Raw genomic sequence first — 12,423 nt, 5'->3', positions numbered from 1 at the left:
CACACCTTACTTCTTACCTTCACTCGAACTTCACCACTCAGGTATTAGGATCTCCTTTTTTCAGACCAGGACACTGAGACCAAAAAGCCAAGGCACCTCCATAAAGCCATGCAGCTAATCATCGCTGGAGCTGGGATGTGAGGGTGAGCCGGCCTGACTTTTAGCTCTATCCAAGATTAGGAAAACCTCCCTTCATACCATCTCCTAGGCTCCCTTGCTTACTGATAAAATAAAAACTGGAAACGGCCAACTATGCACCGAGTTGTTGGTAGGGTCACCAGAGATGATGCACATGGGAGTGCTCTGGAAACTCTAGAGTTTCTTTAGAATTTTTTTTTTTTAGTGTTTCTGGTAACTTCAAAGCTGCACAAAAGTCACTAACCTTCCTTCTCCCCTCTTCCACTAAGGGGCTGTCAGGAAGCATCAGTTTCAGAAAGTCTTCTTTTGACAGAACATGTTGAGTTTCTGCAACGGCATCTCCCACCACCGTCTGATGCTGAGTTGCAGTAGATATCACATCCATCTCACTATACATCCTGTTCAAACAAATCAGAATGGAAATTAAGCCTGTATGTAAAGTGCCTGTAGCCGTAAGAATAAAAACCTAGTAACCAGTTTCAACGATCACAAACACATACATACAATTCTGAAGGCAGTTCAATTTTACTTCATTTGTTCCAAATCCCGTGCTGTTTCACATTTGTGAAATGAGCTCAACTACAAAGTTAGATTTCTGAATAATTCAGGAACACGTCAGATCCCCAAAGCCCAGGATGAAAAAAATATATATATAGCCAACTTTTAAAATAAGGCTGTTTTCCCTTTCCAAATCTGTGTCAGAAAACACAGTTTCAATAATTCATCAGAGATTATCATACGTCTTTTGAAGCAACCCTTGTACTTCTCAGAAACTTGAGAGCGCCTCTCTCTTGAGGCTGGACAACCAGATCCCCGATCACACCCAGGCAGCAGAAAGAAAGTCACCCGAGGGAGCTTGGGGTTTAGGAGTAATCAATTCCGGCATGTGCCAAGCATGTTTTATTATCAGCAATTTCACAAAGCTGTTTGGATAAATAAAGCAGCTGTCTCCCTTAATTATCAGTATATAAAAATGTATTTATAGACAACAAAAGACTGTCAAACTGAATTACTGTTTTCAGCTCCTTTACACGGAGAAAACCGGGGTGTCATTTGAAAAAGGTTTATTCTGAAATGCTATCTGAGCAACCAAACATTCCTGAAGACACAGTAAATAATCACGGCTGTATTGTTAGTGGACGCAAATAAGTCTTTGCCACACGACTTGAAACATAACACTCCAGGAAGTCACGGCCCACGACAGCAGCAAGCTACAGAGAGTGACCAGAATGCTACTGTCCTGTGCCTCTGAGGTGACTCTTTTTTTCCTTTTCGTGGTTTTTTAATTTGTTATTCCCAAATATTACAGGGGTACAAACGTTTTGGTTACATGAATTGCTTTTGTGCAGTGTGAGTCAAAGTTATAAGTGTGCCCATCACCCAGATAGTGTGCATTGTACCCGTTAGGTGTGAATTCACCACACTCGCATTCAAATGTTTACTGCAGCACAATTCACAATTGCAAAGATGTGGAATCAACTCAAGTGCCCATCAATACACGAGTGGATTAATAAAATGTGGTATATGTATACCATGGAGTACTAGTCAGCCATAAAAAATGGTGAAATAATACCTTTTGTAACAACCTGGATGTAACTGGAGACCATTCTTCTAAGTAAGATATTGCAAGAATGGAAAAACAAACACCACAAGTACCCTCTATTAAATTGGAACTAAACATTCAACATTCATGTGCACACATGGAGGTAAAACTCAATGGAAACCAAGCAGGTAGGGGGGACGGGTGAGATGACTCTTTAATTTCGAAAGCAAGGCTATCTTGTCACAGTATGACAGCTCACTGGGAAATTATTAGAGTAAGAAACCTACATAGACACGCTCAATATTAGGAATGATTTATCTAAAAACCTTTATGGCTTTTGCTTTGTTGCTAAGGTAGGGCAGGTTTCCCTGTACCTCTCACTTCTGGAAGCACAAGCTACACTGACAACATGAACTAACAAGGCTGTGAAAAAGAAGCTTTTCAAAACTTTTAGAAGATGATTGAAGATTTGGTTGGTTTGAGGGATGGCATGACATGAAAATGGGAGTTACAAGAAGAACCCAAGACCCAGGGGGGTCTTTGCACAAAAGCCAGATAAGGAAAACAGCAATGTAGTTTTTATGAAGAGTGCATCCAGGAAGTACCCAACTTTTGATTCCGAGAGTTGGAGTTGGGAGGTACTCAAGAGCTCTAGGCCCCACTTACTCTGAGGAAAGATGTGGGGGGCGGAGAGGGGGATGGGTAAACAACAACAAAAAACCCAGTTTTTACCAATAACTGAATAGATAAAAATATTATACCTATAATTATGATTACAATGTGCTGTTCTAGTTTCTATATGTGTTTGAATATAAATCACTAGCTTTCTCTTCTAAATTAGTAATTTTTTAAAAACTTGTCCAGTGATATATCATAAATATTCTCTGAGGGTTTACCATGTGCTGGTTACTGTGGATCAGAGGTAAGTAGGACATGGGGCTCAGAACAGGTGAGCGGACCCCCAGCCTGGGGGGCGGGGGGTGGTGTTGTGTTTGCAGTGTGTGTGTATGTGCCTGTCTGTTCCTACATGTGTGCACAGCAGGCACGGATGACCAGTTGAGTGGGAAGTCACTGTGGAAAGTGCTGGGCTAGAGGTTGTAGGGAAGAGCCGCCTTTGGGAGGGTACTGACAGGCTCAGAAGCTCAGGCAGGGCATTTAGGCAGAGGGAACAGCATAAATGGCAACACAGAAGCTTCAGACAGAACTGCTCATTTGTTTTAACTATTTTAAAATGTTAAGATTATATTAGTAACAAAAATAATTAGTAAGGCTCTACAATGTTACTTTAAAGCAGTAACTGGCCTATGTGAAACTTCTCCTGGAGAGCACAGGTGATTTTCTATTTTGTGCACTATGTTCCCTAATTCTCAGTGGCACAAACATGCCAGACTTGGCTGATAGTTTTCTAAGCATATCTTTCAGTGACCTGGTACAACACTGTTTTGACAAAACTTCAAATATAGTCAGTGTAATCCTGTATGAGCGCCTTGCCTTACACAAACTTTGTGCTGCTGGCAGGGCCTAGGATGCCTGCCCCACCCGACAGAATGAGCTAACAAAACCACTAGGAGCCCTGGTCTCAAATCCCAGCACTAGCCTCTTGTGATAACCACTTTGAGCTCAAATCCTCCCCATAAAATGAGAGTTAGGACTGAAGGACTTCTATAGCCCCTTCTCTTTGAGGTCTGCCCAAGACATGTGTGGGGGCTGCCACCTACCCGTCCCTGCACCACAGGGGCCAGCCAGAGTCTCCAGATGAGAGGCTCCCACAGGGACCCACTCTGAGTCTTCTCTGGCATGCACACAAACTGTCACCCAGGGACGCAAACCTCTTTCTCACAACATTTCCAATATTATCTCTCTTTCACTGAACGTCAGTGCCATCGAACCAGTAAGTGGAAATGCACAAACTCTGGGCTTTTTGGCATGAGAACTGTCCAAATGGGATCCTTTCACGCTTTCCTGATTCTCCCAGGAAGCCTCTGCCTAAACATAGTGCTTATGGCAACATACAAAATGCTTCTAAAAAATATTTCATAGAACTTAAAAAAGGCTTGGAATGAATTTCTGTGAAGCACTCAGAAGACTTATTAGTCAGAAGCACCAATGTCTCATTCTAACATTTGCATTTATAATAAAAAGGTGTAGTTATCACTATAAAATTCCTGCCTAAAGAAGTCCTTGCAATTACTGACACGATTTTTTTACCAAAAAGATTCCATGTTTAATTTTAGTACTGAAATGATTTTTAATTTAGAAGGCATTATCATGCAAGATATATTTTAGACATGGGATCATTTTTTAAGAGAAAAAAGTGATACTAGTTCACCGATCCAGCTTAAAAATCTAGACGATTTCTCTGGAGAGTCTTCACAGCACTAACGCATGTGTGTGCAATCACCACATGCCCGATGACACTGCCACATGCAGGTGCAGCAAAACACAGGGACCTGATAATTTAGCACAAGTTGTTTGTTAACCTTTAAAAAATAAGCGAACCAACTGCTAGAGAGCCCTGAGCATCCCTGCTCTGCATCCTTGAAATGCGATTCCTGTACTTGTCTCCTCACAGGGGCATCCGCATAGTTTTCACAAATGTTATAAAATGGGTTATCAGTATTTTTTCTTCTTTTCTTTCAAACCTTACCCTCACAAAACCTAATCCTTCCCCTACCTTATCCTCACAAAAACCTAACAACTGAAAGGGAAATCAGAAGTCATGCTAAAATTAGGTAAAATACTTTTGTCACGTCACTTACATAGCGACTTTAAGAAACGCACTGACTCTGTGGGAATTCAAACTGCCCTTGACCTTGTGTCTTTACAGCGACTCTATGTTCACACTGTCAGTAGCACATTACCATGACTTTTCTACTGCAGGTAGCTTTTTGAATATAAAAACAAAGAACACAGATTTCACTTTTTATGTAAAAATCAAAGAAAGAGAAGACATAGGGAAATATAAACATCAACATTTAAAGAGTTTAAAAAAGAGATTTTTAGATTATTCTTTTTTGGAAAACATATTTCCCCTCGGGGGGGGCGGAGTGCATTTACTCAGTCAATCCCCACAGTGAACGGTGTTGCCCAGGAAAGAACAGCCAGCCACTTACCCAGGGCACTCAGCCACTTCAGGCTCCTCGGGAGGTGGGCTGCCTTCCGATTTCTTCCAGCCAATGACATATTTGTTCACTGCCCCTTGTCTGTGGTAGGGCTTTGACACAGATCCAGGAACCTGTTGACTGCTACTGTGAGACACGATGTAGACTTTGGATGTATCCAGAGACCCACTATTTTTTGAACAATGAGCCGAAGGGCTTCCTGAATGGTGAGAACCACTGAGGAGAAAAGCAGACAAAAGCTGTAACGCAATCAGAGTTCAGCAGTGCTGGCACACGGCCAAATTCAGAGCCACATGGCTTTACTTGGGTCCTTCTATGAGAGCAAAATCAGGCACAGTGAGGCAGATGTAGCCTTTTTTCTACCATGCGGCTTGCCAGAAAGCCTCATTTTACGGAGGCTATGGTTGCTCCCATGTGTGAGTTGTGTGCCTGTGGCAGGAAGGATGTTAAAAACATCACTGGGGAAATCTAATAGAAAAATAGGCAACATACTTAAACTGGTGCTTCAAAAAGAAGAAACTCAAATGGTGAATATCTTTACCGTAAAAGGTGCTCAAGCTCAGCTGTGAGCAGGGAAATGCCAAAGCAAACTGTAATGGAATACCATTACATGCTCACCTGACAGATGAACACTGGAACGTCTGACAATACCTAGTGACCCAGCGTTAGCAAGAACCTAGAGCAGTGGGTTCTCTCCTACTGTTGGTGGGAGTAAAAGGTTTATAAAACAGTTTAAGCATTACCTATGAAGGTGCGTGCACCTGCAGAGCACATGACCCAGCAATTCTGCTCCCAAGTGTATACACTCAATAAACCCCTGCACATGTACAACTGGAAACATGGAACAATGTTGATTAGAAGCACTGATCTTAATAACTCCCCAATGGCAGAAACCCAAGTCATCACCAGTAAAAGGATATTCAATTAATAAGTATGAACAAATACATGGAATACTCTATGAATGAATGAACTGAGGTTACAGACAACTCGGGCAACCTCATGGACACAATGTAGAGAAGAAGCAAGTCACAAAGAATATGATGATCATGAGTCAATTTTTTAATAAAGTTCATAAACAGGCAAAACTAAACAACATGTTGTTCAGGAAAATATAAAGAAAACAAGGGGATGATTATCACAAAATCCAGGTTGGTGGCTACCTCAAGGGAGAAGAGAAGGGGTTGTAACTGGGTAGGATGCAGAGAGCTTCCATACACAGCAATGTTCTAGTCCTTAACCTGGTGGTAGTTACATGGGTGTTTGCTGCATTATCATATGATACAACAGCAACAAGACTGAAACAGACAAAATCCCTAAAAACAAAAATTTTAAAGGTTAGTGGTTAAGCTAAGGCCAGAGGGAGGAATTAAGTGGACAGCATGACAACTGCTAGAAATATATTTAGAAAGCTAAGTACCTTTTTTAAATCAGAAAGATCAACCATATAATGTTTTATAAAAATGAGTATAAGTAGAGATTAGAAATTACTTTCATATTTATAACATGAAAAACTTTAAGTGTTAAAGTTACAATTCTAATGTCAGAGTTCGGAAAGGTAGATGGGTTTTACCTGCAGAAAACTTAACACTTGAGTGCAACCCAAGTATTCCGGGTCCCAGAGCCAGCTTTGTCACTTACCACTGCAAGACTCTGGGCAAGTTTATTAACCTGAGTTTTCTCATCTGTAAAATGGGGTTAATAACAGTATCTACCTCAGAGAGTTGCTCTGAAGATTATCTGAATTAATATTAGTGAAGCACTTGGAACAGTGAATAGCATAGAGTAAATACTATATAAACGTAGTTAGTTTTTAGAAAGTGACCTGTGAAAGCACTAGGAGTCCTTTCTATTTCGAATTTAATACAGGGCTTCTCAGGGAACAAGCTCCTCTGGTATGCTGAAATATCTTATTCTGAAACCCCTGCGGAGTACATACCTTTTCTGAAAAACCTATGAATAAAGCAAGTATCATAGAAGACAAAAACTATAAAAAGAATGATATTAAAATGGGCTTTTTATAGAGGCTCAAGAGGAAGTAACAATAAACTGACCCTTTTTCGGGTCTCTGCATTTTCCAAAACACTGTGGTATTTAAGGATTAAACAAACAAAACAGCTCATCTATTCCATGATGTACCTTAGTTGCTGGTGGCCAGTCTGGTGTCCCTGAACACGACTAGAGGCTCACTCCCTCTGGGCCCTAACTGTGCAGTCCTGCCTTCCTAGCCACATCCACAAGTGTGAAGAAACACTAGGTTGGCAGAACAGTAAAGTAACATGTCCAAGGTGACCCAAGGAATAAAGCAAGCTATAGAGAGGCACTCAGGGGAGCTGATGAACTCTTTCCATTTACTGGGGTGCACACCAGTTAGCAAACTCCTAACGTGAAAGCCCCATATCTAGATAACGGGCTCTGAAGGCCTATATATTGTTTTCTCAAGTTTATTTGGAAATATTTCAGATCTATAGAAAAGGTACAGAAGAGTAGAATAAACATCCGTATACCTTTCATCTAGATCCACTAACTGGTACTATCTTGCACCTCTACATATATTCCTCTTTGAACCATTTGAGAATTAGTTGCAAACATGTAAGATCATACTGTTATATCTCAGCATTTATTTCCTAAGAATAAGGACATCCTCCCACATAATTAACAATGTGATTATCATTTTCAGAAAATCCAACGTTAATATAATACTACTATCTATTAACAATATACAGTTCATATGCCAGTCTCCCAATTGTCCCAATAATGCTTATGGCCGTAGTTTCCCCACTGAAAACCCAATGAAGGACTATGCACTGCCCTTAGCTACCTGTGTGCATCACGTATTTCAAAGCCTTTGATAACTTCTGAGATGTTTTATAGTTAAAGGATGGGGTACCCAAAGTTGTGGTAAAGTTAATATGCTGCATTTGTGTAGGTTACTCACATTGCTCCCCTGAAATTACCAAATTGTATACCTTTTTGAAAATGTTTAGTGAATGACAGCATGATCACAAACTTTATTATTTTTCCATTTGTGTTATAAAAAATAGTTTTCTAAATTACACTTGAGTAAAAATGTCTTTATCCCAACAGTAAAATAATTTAAAGTTAACTTTAAGAACAATGTACTGAATCCATTTGATGAGTAATATATAGCACAAATTGGCTTAGTAGCAGGAACATCATTACAGAAGTTTTCTCTGAAGCTAGTAAACATTTTAAGAATGTTGGCAACAAACTTTTCATGAATCCTTTCCTTCTAGACTAACACTCTTATGAGAGTTATATTGCCAACTTCTAATCATTTGTACTAGGAGAACGGTACGGTGACATGTATAATAATAAACAACAGGTAATCACATGAGCCATTTACAGGAGAATCCAGAACATGGGTGTTTTGTTTTGTTTTGTTTTGCTGTGCAGTTGATTTATTTCACTTTGCAAAATCTCGGTTAGGCTCACATGAATACTGCCTTGTATTCTGAGCTCTTATCTAAGTGCTCTGTCCTCAAAGAAAGAAAAAAAAGTGTTTGCTGAATTTTAAGAACTGAGTAGCAGGAGAAAGCAGGCTAGATATACGCTTGTCCTGCTTAATGGATGATTCCTGTCCCCTGCACTCCTTTTCCTAAAGCTTGTCTTAAAGAGTTTTAAGTCCTCCCTTCGCCTCTTTAGTACAATCCTGGAATCAAGCCATATACACAATTTCGTACTTACTTCGCTCCCAGGTGTTTGCCAGGCAGTGTGCATGTGTGTGCCAGGGTGGGAGGGAAGGTGCTGTGGTGTTGGTGGTGAAAAACCAGAATTAGATAATTGAGAGTACAACGTATACTGATCTGGGTTCCTGATACTGTGATTGGGAATGGTTGATCCCATGTTCCTCCTAATTCTCTAGGTTACCCAGGCACTGGTTATTCACTCCATTCCTAAGCATTTATCAAGCATTCTTCCTAGTTCCTTCCTTTATTCAACAAATATCCAGATGCCTGCCATGTGCAACGAACTGTACTAAATGCTGTGGATACAAGTCAACAAGACAGGCCATGACCCCATCAGCTCAAAACATGGATGTTCTTTGAGGGAAGGTAGCAATAGCTACCTTGTTGTGGGAAGAGATACATAATATGCACACACGATTTCAGCTAAGCCTGGGGTGCTATGAAGAAAATAAAACATGGGATAGGGATACAGAGTGCTTGGGGGCAGCGGTGTGACTTTAGCCAGGTGTTCAGCAATGTCAGTTCCTGAAAGTTTATTCCACTTTTCTGTTACTTGGGATACTCCCAGTCACAACCCAGACCCTGGGAAGCAGGCCTCAGCTCCGAGGTGACCACACACCAGTCTGAACCAGGACAGAAGAGGAAAGTATGGGGTGAGGGAGATGCCCTTACAGACATCCATGCCCCAGCTGGGGCCTGGCATTTCAGAGTTTGCAGAATCTCAGAATGACCTGATAGGTTGATTCCTCGTGCTCTAATGAGCCCAGTGCCTTTCAGCTCAGCACACAGAAAACAAGGCAAATATTGTAAATCTTACTCCCTCCTCGTCTCCTGCACAGGTCAGAGGGCAGACAGGAGGAAGCATTAAAAAGATTCCATTCGATAACTGATTCCACACTGAGCAAAAGCTTACAACACAAGTTGAAATGTGGCTTCAAAGTCACTGTCAACTAAGAGTTACAAGGAAAGGGCAGTCATGGTAAAAAAATTCCACTCACTCCACATATATCATTTCCACAATAGCTGTGCCCACATTCAATTTAGAGTGGTGGGAAAAAAGTAAAATCAATCAAATATTCAATCCAGCACTTTTATATATTTTCTAATAGGCTAGTCCATTAGATTAGTGAATGGTTAAGGTATACAAGAAAATCGACTTCAAATGCCTGTAAATATCCCTACCAAATAACAAATGAATGTGCTCTGAAAGCAGTTTCTGCAGAAATTTTACGTAATAATAATACAAAACTTTGTGATGCCAATTGCATTTGTCTAAAAAGGTATCATGAAATCAGCTATTTTACAAATCATCTAAAGCTTTGGATAAGACGTTGGACGGTTATAAAATCCCAAGATGGTTTTTATAAGTACGGCCAATTTTTAACTGTTCCTGAAATTAAGACAGGAATAATTCAGGGAACCAAATTCACTGATAATTCTGAACTATTATTTTAGTTATTAGTACTAAAACTACTTTAAGTTAAATTATTAAACAAATTGGTAAAAAGTAGTAGAAAGGTCTGATTTGAAAATACTGTCCACATTCTGTGCTCCCTTCCGCCCCAGTGGACAGAAGACAGAGTACATGGTAGACATGTATGATTTCTGATGTCTGATATCCACCGCCCCCTCTCCTGGTCCAATAATACTCTGGTTTTCTTCTGGGGAAGTGACTATGTTTGCCCTTCCTCAGCTGCACGGCTTGGATGGGACTGATCACCAGACCCAGGAGAGGGCCTTGACTGTCCTAGGCAATGCTACCTGCTAACCACAGTGATTAAAGCCAAGAACATGTGAGATGTGAGGGGAGGGCAGCAGCTTTGGAGAGGGCAGAGATCTGTCTCTTCTGCAGAAAGTGGAGAAGAACCACTTTCTTCCTGGGGACAGAGAAGCATGAGCAGGGGAGGCTTGCAGGTGCTATAGCTGCTTTTAGCCAAGAAAGGAATGCTGATATTTTGGGGGGCTGTCATGTGGAGCCTAGGGATGGAGGGACCTGGTCTTGGGCAGTAGTACCCTCTGAGCTGCTGGGTCGAGCAGAACCTTGATAGTTCTGGACCTGTTGGTTACATGAGCTCCAATACTACCTTGATTGTGTGAACCAATGAGAGTGGAGTTTTCCTTAATTTGTGATGTAAATATCCGTGAATGATACTCGGTATCCCTTAGCAGTGGCTGGGTGAGGAAGAGGAGAAAGTTCGAGGGAGGACTTTGAAGAGCAGAGCTGAGGGGCACAAAAAGCCTGTCACTGTGACTCCTGCAGGCCTGCCTTGAGCACCATCGGTGGGAGAAACGTTCCATCACGACACTAGGTACCTGGGAGAATACTCCCATTCTTAGTTTATCTGACTCTGTCCTCCAGCATTTAGAAGAGTTCTGGGATAGAATCAGATAGTAACTTGGAGACAAGAAAAAAAAATGACAGTGGGAGTTGGAGTGAATAGTTCTGTCCACAGCCAAACCTGAATAAATATATTTCTTTGCCTAGTCTTTGAAAGTGAAGGCAAGAATCACAAATTAGGAGTTTTAAATCCACTGTAGAGACATGTCAATAAGAGTTTAAAACCATGTATAATGATACATTAAACATCTACACTTGGGACACTTAAAACGCAATTCCTTTACATTTACCTAGTCTTTATTAAATAAACCCCAGCTGCCAGGCTGAACACACTTTCACTGTTACGCAGAAGATCTCAGGTCTCCCCTGCTGTCACGCCACAGGGACAGGGACGTGTCCTCACAGTAGGGAGCCATGTGCTGCTCTCGTGACTTCCTACTGTATTCGGAAGATTAGCGACTTTGCCACCTCTTGTCCAAAATGTATAGGGACAACAGATTGAATTGGGATAGAAACGTAAGTGATTAATATCTCTATTGCCTTCCTACTTTTCAAATTTAAAGAAAAAGGAAAGTAAAATCATACATGACTTCTTAAATGGCAAACTTTCACAATTAGATTGTAGAAACCACTGCTTCCTCTGAAGACAGAGTTAGGGAAACAGTGACAACCTACCTTATATGCTCCACAGCTTGAATTTTAGGCCCCTTCCCCACCCCAGCAGGCAGGACCCAGGTGGCCCCAGCAGGTGCAGCTTGGCAGTGCGGCGAGGCTTACCTGGAATGAGAGGATATCTCGCTGAGGTCGCCCATGCTGCCTTCAGCAGCACTGCTAGCAGAGATGGCGGATGTGTAGCCGTGCATGGTGTACAACTTGGCCGGCTCATCGTCAGGTCCTGAGACGTCGGCAGCGTCAGCCCACTGCTCGGCCCGGCTGTGGATCAGGGACCTGCTGCCCGCCAGGTGCACAGGGCCGAGGATGGTGGTGGGCATGCACGGGGCTGTGTCGATACCACTGTCAGTGGAGGCCCCTTTGATGTAGGTCAGCCCCAGCAATTCAGGGTCTATCAGGTCCCCAGACCCAAAGTGCTTGTCGTCGCTGTTACTAGAGGTGTTGCTGGAGAGTGTATTGCTGCTGGAGTGACTGGAGCAACTTTTATCTCCAATCTTGAAAAGAAAGAGGAACAGAGAATCTTTAAGTGAATCCTGAACTCGGCTGCATCTCACCCCAGCTCACAGGGGATCTCACCCAAACCCTTTCCACTCACTCTTCAAGTGGGCAGTGATAGAATTTCCTTTTTCAAAAACATCCTGGTTGTATGCAGAAGTCCCAAATTCATAATCCCTCCCATAATTTATCTGAAGTTCAATGGGTAATCTTTTGATTCTTTGTTCAATTACTTACACATGAAGCACAAAAGGATGGCCAGTGTCACTAACAAGAAAATAACTGACAAAGGCTATACGAACTGGGAAGGAACATGGAAAATTAATAAAAGGAAGAGAGCAGCTATTTATCAAGAAAATGCTTCTGTGACAAACTATAGTGTCAGCCCTCAGTTTGGGGCAGAAGACT

General features: G+C 41.6%; 1 protein-coding gene across 3 annotated transcripts in view; it reads right to left on the bottom strand.

Moving 5' to 3' along the window:
* SIPA1L2 (signal-induced proliferation-associated 1 like 2) overlaps nt 1-12,423 on the bottom strand; it is a 105,883-nt gene that overhangs the window by 28,318 nt on the left and 65,142 nt on the right. For all 3 annotated transcript variants that reach the window (XM_012660335.1, XM_012660333.1, XM_012660334.1), the window contains exons 13-15: nt 11,626-12,014; nt 4,795-5,019; nt 383-536 (exon numbers count right to left, since the gene is read on the bottom strand). In XM_012660335.1, coding sequence (XP_012515789.1) covers nt 383-536; nt 4,795-5,019; nt 11,626-12,014 — 768 coding nt within the window. The remainder of the gene's footprint in view (nt 1-382; nt 537-4,794; nt 5,020-11,625; nt 12,015-12,423) is intronic.

Source organism: Propithecus coquereli, unplaced genomic scaffold, assembly GCF_000956105.1.
Source record: "Propithecus coquereli isolate 6110/MARCELLA unplaced genomic scaffold, Pcoq_1.0 Scaffold66, whole genome shotgun sequence".
NCBI lineage: Eukaryota > Metazoa > Chordata > Mammalia > Primates > Indriidae > Propithecus > Propithecus coquereli.
This window is presented reverse-complemented; position numbering and strand designations above follow the sequence as displayed.